Raw genomic sequence first — 14,329 nt, 5'->3', positions numbered from 1 at the left:
TTATTATTGATTTTAATGTTTTATAAATATTATACATTAATTATTATACATTATGCATATTAATTAATGCTAATATGAGTTTTATACATAATTTATTAATTGTATTATTTTTTTTGTTGTAATGTTTAATATTCGTTTATTGTTCTACATTATTAATGTTAACATTAATCTTAATAGTAATGTTAATTAATATTGATCATTAATTTTACTATTAAATTAAAATTTTTGATTTTAGTGTTTTTATATATATATAATAATATATACAATAATTATTTAAACATTATTAATTTTAATGTTAATTATCATACATGCTTAATGTAAATTGTTTTATTTTTATATATAAAACATATATACATCAAAAATAAAAATTGTAAAAAGTACCTTCATAGGTTAGCTCATTCTGTCAACTGATATTTATTCAGGGTCACCCTGGCTATTACTGTACCAATTTTCATATCATTTTACTGTACAGTTTGCGAGAAAATTAGTCAAACTCACCCACAATATCCATTTTCAAACACTCATAAAAACGTTTTCTTTACATATTTGCTCATTCTGTCAGCTGATATTTATTAAGTGTTACTCTGGCTATTACTGTACTCATTTTTGTATCATTTTATTGTACAGTATGGGAGAAAATTAAAGTCAAACTCACCTATAATATCAAAGTGCATTCAAGCACTTGCACTGTAGCCCATATTCAAACCCTCATAAAAAATCTTTTCTTTATAGGTTAGCTCATTTTGTCAACTGATAGTTATTCAGGGTCACACTGGCTATTACTGTACTCATTTTCATATCGTTTTACTGTACAGTTTGGGAGAAAATTAAAGTCAAACTCACCTCCACTATCAAAGTGCATTTTAGCACTTGCACTGTGGCCCATTTTCAAACACTCATAAAAATCTTTTCTTTATAGTTTAGCTCATTCTGTCAACTGATATTTATTCAGGGTAACCCTGGCTATTAGTGTACTTATTTGCATACCATTTTACTGTACAGTTTGGGAGAAAATTAAAGTCAAACTCACCCACAATATCAAAGTGCATTTTAGCACTTGCACTGTGGCCCATATTCAAACACTCATAAAAATCTTTTCTTTATAGGTTAGCTCATTCTGTCAACTGATATTTATTCAGGGTCACACTGGCTATTACTGTACTTGTTTTCATATCGTTTTACTGTACAGTTTGGGAGAAAATTATAGTCAAACTCATCCACAATATCAAAGTGCATTTCAGCACTTGCACTGTGGCCCATATTCAAACACTCATAAAAATATTTTCTTTATAGGTTAGCTCATTCTGTCAACTGATATTTATTCAGGGTCACCCTGGCTATTACTGTACTCATTGTCATATCGTTTTACTGTACAGTTTGGGAGAAAATTAAAGTCAAACTCATCCACAATATCAAAGTGCATTTCAGCACTTGCACTGTGGCCCATATTCAAACACTCATAAAAATATTTTCTTTATAGGTTAGCTCATTCTGTCAACTGATATTTATTCAGGGTCACCCTGGCTATTACTGTACTCATTGTCATATCGTTTTACTGTACAGTTTGGGAGAAAATTAAAGTCAAACTCATCCACAATATCAAAGTGCATTTCAGCACTTGCACTGTGGCCCATATTCAAACACTCATAAAAATCTTTTCTTTATAGGTTAGCTCATTCTGTCAACTGATATTTATTCAGGGTCACGCTGACTATTAATGTACTTATTTTCATACCATTTTACTGTACAGTTTGGGAGAAAATTAAAGTCAAACTCACCCACAATATCAAAATGCATTGTAGCACTTGCACCTTGGTCCATTTTCAAACACTAATAAAAATCTTTTCTTTATAGGTTAGCTCATTCTGTCAACTGATATTTATTCAGAGTCATACTGGCTATTACTGTACTCATTTTCATATCATTTTACTGTACAGTTTGGGAGAAAATTTAAGTTAAACTCACCTCCACTATCAAAGTGCATTTTAGCACTTGCACCGTGGTCCATTTTCAAACACTCATAAAAATATTTTATTCATAGGTTAGCTCATTCCTTCAATTGATTTTTATTCAGGGTTTAGTGATTTTTACTTCGTCCATCAAAGGACACAAAGTAAAGTAGGGATTGGTATTCACGTCACCGCTGACGTTGTGATTTTAGGACCACACGTCACTTAAGGGGTGATTATGAGTACATCAGATGACCACTTCCCCTTTTTACGTAGTTCAGGGCACCAGTCAAAGTGTTTTACCGTGGCAGTATGAGAACACTCCCAGCAGGGGCTTTCATTCATTTAGAATTAATGTAAAGTGGTCAGCTGGTTTATCTGAAAGATTGGTGATATTGCTAACTTGTAGAACCTTTTCTGTATTATCAGCACAAGGAAGACACAAGTGTAATAAAATAAATTTTATTAACAAAAAGATAAACAAGAATAACTAACACAACAACTAAATGAATACTATGAATGATAAAGGAATAAAGTGCATAAGATACATAGAATACAAGTGATTAAGTTGGGTGTGGCTATGGAAGAGTTACGTTATCTTATGGAAAGATAAAGTGTTTCTCTGAAAATAATAAGGTGGAGAACCTTATTATGCACCAAACAAATAAACGAAAGATTATTTGTTATTAACTAACATCAGCTATATTACATCTAATGGAAATTAGGAAATTATATACTGATAATATACAACAATGCCAAGGTGTCTGGAAAGAGGTTTGGTTAAGTGATATTTACGTGCCACTTGGTTGAGTCCGACGACGTTGACGTCCTCCACTGGTTGTGCTGGGGGACGATGCAGTGGGGAGAGGAGCCAGAATCTGTTTCAACAGTCTTGAACACGAAGCTCTGTGGGATGCTGATCTCCTGAAGCACCAAAGGGTCCTAAAATCTGGAACATGCAGATGAGGCCCTGGTGTAGGTGCAGAAGGTCCTTAACAATATGGAACACACAGACGAAGGTACCTTGTAGTGAAGGTTTGCTCTCCTGAGCTTAACCTTGTTGCAGATGTCGCTACTCGATGGACGGAAACTCTGAACGTAGTGTTTGTCAATGTTTCTTTCCTCACAAGCTGGAGGCTTAGAATGTGGTCGTCTCTGTTGCTGCCTCACAAGCTGTAGACTCAGATCACAGGATCTGTTGTTGTCTCTTCTGGATGGACCAGAGGCTCAGAACGGTGTTGTGTCTGTTAATGTCTGTCTCCGTGCAGGACAGACTCAGAACGGCATATCTGTTGTGTCTCACCCGATGGGAGTGTCTGTTGAGAGGGTACCCTTTATCCCTTTCTGATGAGGAGGAGATTGCATTTTGGCGCTTCTTCATTCGAGTGCTGTGATTGGCTGTTGGCATCAGAGGGGACACACAGAATGTGGCCCACCCTTCTTTCTCCTGTGGAACTCATTTGCATAAAGCACAAAGTTGGAAGTCTTTACAGTGTCTTTAAAGTTTACCAATGCATTTCTCACTTTCCAAACCACCACCAGAATACATTTGGAAATATTCTAAACAGATAGAAAAACATTCAATTGTACATTAACAGCTGGATTTGTATCAGAGGTTGCACTACAAATAGCTGTCACTGAGAATACTTATTTCGGTGAAATGGATGTGTAGTTTGCATCAGTTCTAAGGTTTTCAAACATAGTTTTGAATGGATTTGGATGGATCTTTGTGATCTCTCTTTGTTTCACCCATTACTGCTAAGGTCCCGGGGAATTTTTATGGCAGGCCTGTGGCCAACCTTAGGAAGTAGTCTCTAGATGGGTGAAGGGCTGAAACTGCCTATGGACCAATGAGAAGTCCTGTCCTTCCCAGGCTTGGTACAAGAGGTCTTCTTCTTGCCCTCTAAGAGAGGTCTGGATGTTGTCCTTACATCTTTATCTGATGGCGTTGGACAGTTTGTATGTGTTAGGCCACCAAGATCCAATAAAAATGTAGCAAACCTTTGTCCACTGTTACAGATAGAGAGGGGCCCGGCCATAAACTGGGCCCTAGAATGTGCTGTTCACTACAAGGGTTAACCTGACTATTACTGTACTCATTGTTTTATCAATTTGCTGTACAGTTTGGGAAAAATTTAAAGTTAAACACACCCCCAAACATCAAAGTTCATTCTAGCACATATAATGTCCCGATTTCAAACACTCATAAAAATCTTTTCTTTAGAGGTTTTCTCATTCTGTCAATAGATATTTGCTCAGAATGGCAATGGCTATTACTGTAATTATTTTCATGTCATTTTACTGTACATTTTTGAATCAAATTAAAGGCAAAACTCCACTATATAAGTGCATTCTAACTCTTGCAGCACCCAGTCGACTTGGTGGCAGACAACACCCTGAGGACAACCAACAGAGAAGCAACCGAAGATGGAGACCCAGATGGAGCTGATGAGCTCACGTGCAGCCGATGGTCCCGGTGACCGAGGTGGAGCCGGGAATCCTGAGGACAGAGGCTGAGTTGGTGGGACTGAGGATGGAGGCAGAGCTGGGGGGAATGTAGAGCCAGATGGAGCTGTAGGTGTAGGCAGGTCAATGCTTGACCAAGGGGGAGCCTGAGGGATGAGGGAACCCAGATAAGCTATATGGCCGATGGTGGATCTGAAGTGTCGAAGGGCTGAAGTGGAGCAGTGGGCACAGAGGCTGGAGGTGGAAACGGGATCTTCTGTGCGAGAAGGAGCTGTTGGCCTGAAGACACTTGGCATCTCTTGCTGGCATGTGGAGGATGTAGAAGGTGATGGTGGGGCTGAGGAACTGGCTGAATGAAGAGGTGTGAGAGGGAGGCTGGGTGGGAATTCAGGAAATACAAGGGACACTACAGATACAGGTGCTGGAGATACAGATGGTACACCAGAGACCAGACAGGAAGAGGCCCCAGGGTGGAGTCGCAGGTGGGAGGCAGAATAGCGCCCCATTGGAAATACAGGGTAGAATCACCTCTCCAAAAAAGTCTATCAAGATCACTTCAACAAATCCTTCAGTTCATCAAAATATTTGCCAGAGTTTTACATACACATTTCCACAGCAGTGGTGTTGTGGGCAGAGTTTTTTTCCCAGCCCTCAAACTCCACAATCACTAACTCAGTGATGAATGGTGTTGCCAGCTTGCACACCTGGTAAGACTCTGTAGGTGGTCTGAGCTACAAAACACTCTGTCCTTATCATTGGTATGGGCTTGTCTCTCATGGTGGCCGGTCTCCACTGTCTGCGGTGGGCTCAAACAGCATCTCCGTCACATCGTTCATCGTTGGTGGTGGTTGGCTGGCCTCTGGCACTGGAGTGGGACTGGTGGTGAGGTCAAACAAAGGAACTAATAAGGGAGTAAATGAACACTGGAGGAAACTAATTACATAATTAACAGACTGTTCAAACTAAGAAACACAACACAGCAGACATGTGACACTGTAGTCATGTTGACAATTTTATTGATGCTATTACTACTTAATAGTAATAGATTACTACTACTCTGGACCTTGACTGTTGCAACTTTGTTGCTTTCAATGGAGGATGAAAAAACCTCTTGGATTTTGCATAAATATCATAATTTGACATGAAACAAATGTGATTTTTGGGTGAACTAACCCTTTAATATAACTCTGATTGTGTTCATCAAAAAGACAAATGTCATTGAAAAGAACATTCCTCCTCCTCTCAATGCTATAACAGGTGCCGCTCTCCCACTCCAGCATGAGATGCAGCCTGTAACACATCAAGCAAAATTTTGGCATTCTCATGAAAATAGCATTCCCCTCCTCTCAATGCTGTGACAGGTGCCTCTTACTTGCTTCAGTGCGAAACACAGCCAGTAGCACTTTAATAATTCGCCACTCAACTCCGGGCATGGCAGGCCATCCCCATGCTGTCGAGCTGGATATCAGAAATAACAGAACGAGTCTACTAGCTCCATTTCGCTCGCAGACCACCACGCTTCTTGGGCATGATTTACTCCTCAGTCTCAAGCAACAGGTCTCGTGTCCTCCAAGCCAAAGTGCAGTCTCTGCTAGAAAAAGGTGATGTGGAGATAGTTCCCTCAGAATGCAGAGAGTCAGGCTTTTACAGCTGCTACTTCCTTGTTCCAAAGAATGATGGCGGTCTCAGGCCCATTCTTGATCTGTGACGTCTGAACCGGATCCTCATGAGATTAATTTATATTGGTCAATCTGAAAGACTCTGACTTTCATATCTAGAAAGCCCCCCACAAAAGGCCATTCTTGAGATTTGCCTTTGAGGGAGTGGTATACGAATTCCTAAATTCCTTCAATTCATACTCTCTAGAGCTCCGCATAACTTTATGAAGTGTGTAGACGCAGCCCTCTCTTTTTTGCAACAGAACAGAAAATCGGGAGCATGGCAGCCTTTTTCAAGTTGGGGTCTATTCTTCCCCTCAATAGATTTCAGAAGCGGCAAGGCTATTTGCAACCACTACAGCACTGGTTGAAAGACGTGTTCCACCTCGTGAGTGGCACACAGGCCTGCACCTTCTTAGAGTTCGCCACCACTGTGTTCTTGGTCCCCTTGAAATCGTCCCATTTTTATTAGAACAGGATAATGCTGGGCTCTGTTTCCAGAAGGAAAGTGGTCATGACAGACATCTCCAAGATGGGTTTGGGGCCCTGTGTGACTGCAGAATAGCCTTCAGCTCATGGGCGACTCCCTTGATGAATTGGCACATCAACCATCTGATGGGATACGTTGGCACTTTGATATTTAGGGTAAATTCACCTTTAGTTTTCTCCCAAACTGTACAGTAAAAATATATGACAATAAGTACAGTAATAGTCAGGTTGACCCTGAATAAATATCAGTTGACAGAATGAGCAAACCTATCAAGAAAAGATTTTTATGAGTGTTTGAAAATAAGACATGATGTAAGTGCTAGAATGACTTTTGATGTTTGAAGGTGAGTTTGCCTTTAATTTTCTCCCAAACTCTACAGTAAAATGATATGCCAGAATGAGCAAACCTATTAGTGTTCGAATTTGGGCCATATGTGCTAGAATGCACTTTGATATTGGAGGTGAGTTTGCCTTTAAGTTTCTCCCATACTGTACAGTAAAATGATACAACAATGAGTACAGTAATATCTAGGGTGACCCTGAATAACAATCAATTGAAGGAATTAGCTAACCTATAAAGAAAATATTTTTATGAGTGTTTGAATATAGGCTACAGTGCAAGTGCTTGGATGCACTTTGATATTATAGGTGAGTTTGACTTTAATTTTCTCCCAAACTGTACAGTAAAATTATACGAATATGAGTACAGTAATAGCTAGAGTAACCCTTAATAAATATCAGTTGACAGAATGAGCAAACCTTTAAAGGAAAGATTTTCATGAGTGTTGGAAAATGGGCCACGGTGCAAGGGCTTGAATGCACTTTTAGTGCATTCAAGTGGAGGTGGATAGTGGAGGTGAGTTTGACTTTAATTTTCTCCCAAACTGTACAGTAAAATTATATGAAAATAAGTACAGTAATAGCCAGGGTGAGCCTGAATAAATATCAGTTGACAGAATGAGCTAACCTATAAAGGGAAGATTTTTATGAGTGTTTGAAAATGAGCCACAGTGCAAGTGCTTGAATGCACTTTGATATTATAGGTGAGTTTGACTTTAATTTTCGCCTAAACTGTACAGTAAAAATATATGAAAATGAGCACAGTAATATCTAGGGTGACCCTGAATAAATATCAGTTGACAGAATGAGCTAATCTATAAAGAAAAGATTTTTATGAGTGTTTGAAAATGGACCAAGGTGCAAGTGCTAAAATGCATTTTGATATTGTGGGTGAGTTTGACTTTAATTTTCTCCCAAACTGTACAGTAAAATGGTATGAAAATAAGTACGGTAATAGCCAGCGTGTCCCTGAATAAATATCAGTTGACAGAATGAGCTAACCTATAAAGAAAATATTTTTATGAGTGTTTGAATATGGGCCACAGTGCAAGTGCTAAAATGCACTTTGATAGTGGGGGTGAGTTTGACTTTAATTTTCTCCCAAACTGTACAGTAAAATTATATGAAAAAGAGTACAGTAATAGTCAGTGTGACCCTGAATAAATATCAGTTGACAGAATGAGCTAACCTATAAAGAAAAGATTTTTATGAGTGTTTGAAAATGGGCTACAGTGCAAGTGCTTGAATGCACTTTGATATTATGGGTGAGTTTGACTTTAATTTTCTCCCAAACTGTACAGTAAAATGATATGAAAAAGAGTACAGTAATAGCCAGGGTGACCTTGAAAAAATATCAGTTGACAGAATGAGCTAACCTATAAAAGAAAAGATTTTTATGAGTGTTTGAAAATGGGCCACAGTGCAAGTGCTAAAATGCACTTTGATAGTGGGGGTGAGTTTGACTTTAATTTTCTCCCAAACTGTACAGTAAAATGGTATGAAAATGAGTACAGTAATAGCCAGGGTGACCCAGAATAAATATCAGTTGACAGAATGAGCTAACCTATATAGAAAAGATTTTTATGAGTGTTCGAAAATGGGCCATGGTGCAAACTTAATGTACTTTGATATTGTGGGTGAGTTTAACATTAATTTTCTCCCAAACTGTACAGTAAAATGGTATGAAAATAAGTACAGTAATAGCCAGGGTGACCCTGAATAGATATCAGTTGACAGAATGAGCTAACCTATAAAGACAAGATTTTTATGAGTGTTTGAATATGGGCTACAGTGCAAGTGCTTGAATGCACTTTGATATTATAGGTGAGTTTGACTTTAATTTTCTCCCATACTGTACAGTAAAATGATACAAAAATAAGTACAGTAATAGCCAGAGCACTTAATAAATATCAGTTGACAGAATGAGCAAATATGTAAAGAAAAAGTTTTTATGAGTGTTTGAAAATGGATATTGTGGGTGAGTTTGACTTTAATTTTCTCGCAAACTGTACAGTAAAATGATATGAAAATTGGTACAGTAATAGCCAGGGTGACCCTGAATAAATATCAGTTGACAGAATGAGCTAACCTATGAAGATACTTTTTACAATTTTTATTTTTGATGTATATATGTTTTATATATAAAAATAAAACAATTTACATTAAGCATGTATGATAATTAACATTAAAATTCATAAATAATGTTTAAATATTTATTGTATATATAAAAACACTAAAATCAAAAAATTTAATTTAATAGTAAAATTTATGATCAATATTAATTAACATTACTATTAAGATCAATGTTAACATTAATAATGTAGAACAATAAAGGAATATTAAACATTACAACAAAAAATGTAATAAAATTAATAAATTATGTATAAAACTATTAGCATTAATTAATATGCATAATGTATAATAATTAATGTATAATATTTATAAAACATTAAAATCAATAATAAAAAAATAATTAAAAAAAATCAAATTAATAAATGATTCATAATAATTACCATTAATATTAACATTAACATATGAGCACATATAGAGACATAATAAGATGGGGAAAAAAGCAATATATAACTTATCTGATGTCTCTTTACGTTCTTGTCCTTTTTACGGTAACTGCAAGAGTATAAAGGAAACTGCCGTCTTTAAATGCATTTAGACCGTTTCCAGCACCCATACCGTAAGTGCAGGAATAGACGAGCGACCTAAAAAAAGTGCGGCTGGCTTGACCATGTATTTTCGACGCGCGGCCCACTTGACCGCAGTTGAAAAACACACCTTTTATTCTTAATGTCAATGTGTTATAAACAGAAAGCAAGCAGCGCTCCCATTAAAGATCTGTCATCACATCATTGAGCTCACGGAGAATATCTGATTTATCATGTTTACAACGTTGGTTATAGTTAGATAATTCATAAAATTGTGATTGAACATTAAAAAAAAGAAAAAATATTTTTGGATTCTGACCAAATTAAAAGGTAGGTAATAATAATACAAATAATAAAACATTTATTCTCTGAGTATAAATAGGTGCTATAAAAAGTGTTAAAAAGGTGCAATGGAGTATAAAAAGACTATAAAAAAGTGCAATGTTTTCGTCTTATGGGCAAACTCTTATCAGCCAGTGAACAACAGCCAGACCTTAAAAACTGCACTTTTAGTAAATAAACAGTAAAACTACAAATATTGTCTTAAGTAGGCCTAAATAAAAGTCTTACGATCCAAGTTAAAATTTGTGGCCCTTCGCGTTTCATTTGGTTAAAATGCGGCCCTCTTGGCCTCTGAACTTGAGTACCCCTGGCCTAAAGCCTTCCAGCCCATCGGCTGTCCTGCGGGTTTTATAGTTAGAAAAGCCAAATGGCTGCTCTCTGGGACTTCTAGTGTTAAACCTTGGTAGTTTGTCGATAGAAACAAAATTATTATTTTTTTATTTTTATGTTTCAGGTCTGTGCACAATGATTGCAGTGTCTTGGTATGCTTTCAGCATCACTCAGGAATTCTTTGACCCACTTCATCCAGGAATAAAGTAAGTGGAAAGAAGAGTCTTTGTCTTAGTATGTAGAGCTATTAGAGAAAACATTTAGACCTTTTTCATTGTATTTGGAGTTATTTAATTAAGCAATATCGCATGAGTAAGACCACTGTTGTACAAGCATGTCTGTGATTATGTTTCAGACAATATTGTCCTGTCATGTTGCAATAAATATCATCAGTCTTGGAATGCCTCTACTTTGTAAATTTAGATGTGTCCTTTGTGTTTAGGTATGAAATCGGAGAAGGGCTGTACATTGGTTGGAGTTCAGCCACAATGGCCTTATGTGGCGGCAGCTCTTTGCTGTTTTCCTGTGGACTGTGCAACCCAAAGGGAAAAAAGTGAGTTTAGTATGGCACTTCGTTCACTAACCATTTCAGCTATCAGTGACCTGCCCGAGACATTTTCAGGACAGTGTTTAAATGAAAGGTGACATTAGTTCAGGGCCATCCCAAACGGGTTAGTCGGTTCTCATCCACCACAGGGCCCCTAAAGCACAGGGCCCGGTGCGGTCGCACGAGTTGCACCGCCCTTAGAACTGCATCAGTTGTTTTTGCAGATGTCTGTGCTAACTTTCTATTTCAATTTTTTTTGTTCAGATCACATCTTCAGAACGTAAGATCATACTCCAACCAGCCTCAATCCAGCCATATGGTTCAGACTGCGTCTACAACATCCAATGTCCCTTTCAGCCAATATGGACTCAATGCATATGTTTAATGCTGGAAACACACTACACAATTTTCAAAGTCATTGGATCGCTTTTCTTGTCACTTTTACTATTAGTGAGGTACTATTTAGTACTATTAGGTACTATGTAGTTGCTGATGTGTGTACACTAAATGACAGATGGTGTGTTCCCAGCATGAGGAAGGTACTGAATCCATGGAATCAACAAAGTCAAGTTACAGATGTCACAAAACACATAGAACACAATTCAAGACACAATACTGCATTTTCCATGCAGGATGATCAGAATCTTCTATAAAGCAGACATGTCACATTTCTGTAAATATACTCTAAAGTTTACTGAAGAATGGAACCATGTACTGTACAGTGGACATAAAAAGTCTACACCCCTGTTAAAATGGCAATTTTCAAAAAATCCCAAAAAGATAATCATAGCAGAACTTTTTGCACGTTTAATGTAAGAAGGCAAACCTGTGGAATGCCACCAAAAACCAAAGTGATGCATTTCAGAGAAAAAAAAAAAAATGGTGTAACTAATTGCATAAGTATGCACACCACTGAACTAATACTGAAGCCCACTGTGATGCTATCAGCCTGGCACATCCTGACTTGGGATTTTCCCACTCTTCTTTGCAAAAACATTTCAGATTCGTTACATTGTGAGGGCATCTCCTGTGCACAGCCCTTTCAGGTCCCCCCACCCCCTCAGTGGCATTGCAATTTGTAATTTTTAGATTAAATGCACAAAAGTTCTAATATGATTTATCTTACAGTTTTTACATCACAAAAAAACAGCTGTTTTAAGAGAGTTGTACCGACTTTTTATATCCACTGTAAACTAAATAGGTTATAATTGTACATTTTGTCTATGACTAAATTATTTGCATGTAGTAAATAGTCGTGTACAAGAATTTGAAAGAAAATAATTTTGATAAAACTAAAATATACTGTATATCTTTTCATTTTACATGAATTTTACAATTATGTTGAACCAGGATGTTTAGTCATTCTTTTTCTATAATCATATTCATAATTAGTAAATATTATGTTGTTACAAATAGATATGAATTCTGTACAAAACATTTCATTTGAATGTTATATATATATATATATATATATATATATATATATATATATATATATATATATATATATATATAGTACCAGTAGAAAGTTTGGAAATACTACTATTTCTTGTTTTTGAAAAAATATTAAGCAGCAACTGTTTCCAACATTGATAATAAATCAGCATTATTAGAATGATTTCTGAAGAATCATGTGACACTGAAAAGTGAATGAATGAAAATTCAGCTTTGCATCACAGAAATTATTTATATTTTAACGTATATTAAAATAGAGAACCGTTATTTTACATTGTAATAATATTTAACAATATTACTGTTATTAATGTATTTCTGATCAAATAAATGCAGGCTTGATAATCAGAAGAGACTTCTTTCAAAAACATTAAAAATAGTAATGTTTCTAAACTTTTGAGCGGTACTCTATATATTTTGTATTTACACCCTAAATCACTCATAATTTCAGCAAAGTTGAAAGACACCGTTTTGTTTATATATGTGCAATAATCAACATGTAATAGAATAAAGGTCTGTGAATGACTTCTGCTGGTGATATTAAGTTATGAGGAAATATTAATGAATAGTGCAATGACATACAATATCAGAATGATTCTTAATCTCTTATTTAAAAATGACAATGTGCATATATATCTGCTCACAAACAAGCAAACACACACAAGCAAATGGGGTACAGTTTACAAGCAATGCCATTATTATTTTTGTTTCATCACAGAGGACCAACACATTGTGTATTGCATTTCCATAAAAATAAGGAAAAATCCATTTGGGTTACAGTAACTCCAGCTCTAGTGGCCATCTCTGTAGTTGCAGACACAAAGTGTGTGTGGAAACAACATTCTCTATAGTCCATATGTGATCTCAAATGTCTCTAAAGTTGTCAGAGTCCATGGGTGGTGGTCTCAAGGCTTTCAGATTCCACCTCTATTGAAACCACGTGATGGCCGGGGATCATAGCCAGTCCCAACACTCTGGGCTCACCCTGTGAGAAAGAATCTGAGGAACAGAATATAAATAGATTTTTCATTTTTAGCCATGATTCTGAAGAGACATGCATGGTTTTACCTGACTACTATCAATCAAGGTATGTGCTAGTGTCCCAACTCAGTGGTCAAAATATAATTTTAATATAATTTAAAGGTTACCATCATATATCATTATTCAAATAATCCATATTACATGTTTTAGCAACATGCAAAATTTTATCGCACTATTTTTAACATGTTGCTAAAACATAATATGGATTACAAGTAATTTGTAGTATTAGTATTAAGGCACTGACAAACTAATCATTACTCATCAGTGTCACTATATTGTCAACTATTGCTTTATATTGTAAGAAATTTTAATCACAATTATAATAATAAAAATACTTATAATTATTATAATAATATAATTATAATTATTAAACTCAAATTCAAATTCCTGACAATATAAAGCAATAGTTCACAATAAAGTGACACTGAAGAGTAATAATGGATGGGGTGATAAGGCATTAGGTTGTGTACCTGTGGATTTGAGGAATTCTTGTGCAGATCCCAGGATGACGTTGCAGTCTCGGTCTGTGCACAGGAAGAGCCCCACTAGCGTGCGCCCGTCTGTCATCCGAATCCTCATGCTCTTATTGAGAAGATTCTCCAGCTTACACCGAGCCAGCGAATAAGCAGACTCCTCCACCTGAGACACAACAATATGTTTGACATCAACAACACAGAGGTAAAACTAAAACGTGTTGACCCTGTTCAATGGGATCAGAATATTTAGCCACATGTAACGTTAATTGTTTTCCGCTCAGAAGTAATCGTTTTGAAAACAAAACGTATTTGATTAAAAGTGTGATCCAAATAAAGCCACTGACAAACTAATCAGTCATACTGCTTGCTAGCAATAGCTTCAGCGCTAATATTTCACTAGCTCCAAGTGACAACGTATTCAGACCTCAGTTTGCATTCCCGTGCCGTTCTCTGTTTCCATTTGATCCTTTTTGGTATACAAAAGTTTTTGTATAAATGCGACTAAAACTGGAAAAGGAAGATGAGAGTTACTCCAACAAAGAGGTAATCTTCAGTTCGTGCAATCTGCTGTAAATATCACGTA

The 14,329-nt window shown here is 36.4% G+C and overlaps 2 protein-coding genes across 2 annotated transcripts in view; one reads left to right on the top strand and one right to left on the bottom strand.

The window, feature by feature from the left end:
- cldn15b (claudin 15b) overlaps positions 1-11,162 on the top strand; it is a 98,717-nt gene extending 87,555 nt beyond the window's left edge. The window contains exons 3-5 of the mRNA XM_067407525.1: positions 10,355-10,436; positions 10,673-10,783; positions 11,042-11,162. Coding sequence (XP_067263626.1) covers positions 10,355-10,436; positions 10,673-10,783; positions 11,042-11,162 — 314 coding nt within the window. The remainder of the gene's footprint in view (positions 1-10,354; positions 10,437-10,672; positions 10,784-11,041) is intronic.
- Positions 11,163-12,559: 1,397 nt separating this feature from the next.
- On the bottom strand, positions 12,560-14,329 carry naa38 (N-alpha-acetyltransferase 38, NatC auxiliary subunit). The gene is made up of 3 exons (XM_067407526.1): positions 14,171-14,329; positions 13,741-13,909; positions 12,560-13,228 (listed from the first exon to the last, which is right to left on the bottom strand). The coding sequence occupies exons 1-3, from the start codon at positions 14,204-14,206 to the stop codon at positions 13,113-13,115; spliced, it is 321 nt and encodes a 106-aa protein (XP_067263627.1). The 5' UTR covers positions 14,207-14,329; the 3' UTR covers positions 12,560-13,112.

This window comes from Chanodichthys erythropterus, chromosome 13 (assembly GCF_024489055.1).
Source record: "Chanodichthys erythropterus isolate Z2021 chromosome 13, ASM2448905v1, whole genome shotgun sequence".
Classification (NCBI taxonomy): Eukaryota; Metazoa; Chordata; class Actinopteri; order Cypriniformes; family Xenocyprididae; genus Chanodichthys; species Chanodichthys erythropterus.
Note: the sequence above shows the minus strand (reverse complement) of the source record. Positions and strands in the feature narration are given on the sequence as shown.

Bases quoted from the DNA above. Each gene is read 5' to 3' on its own strand.
- naa38 (XM_067407526.1), bottom strand. From the start codon at position 14,206: ATGGAAACAGAGAACGGCACGGGAATGCAAACTGAG. The intron at 13,910-14,170 runs GTCTGAATACGT...GTTGTGTCTCAG, and splicing joins GCACGGGAATGCAAACTGAG to GTGGAGGAGTCTGCTTATTC. The intron at 13,229-13,740 runs GTACACAACCTA...TCTGTTCCTCAG, and splicing joins AGAATTCCTCAAATCCACAG to ATTCTTTCTCACAGGGTGAG.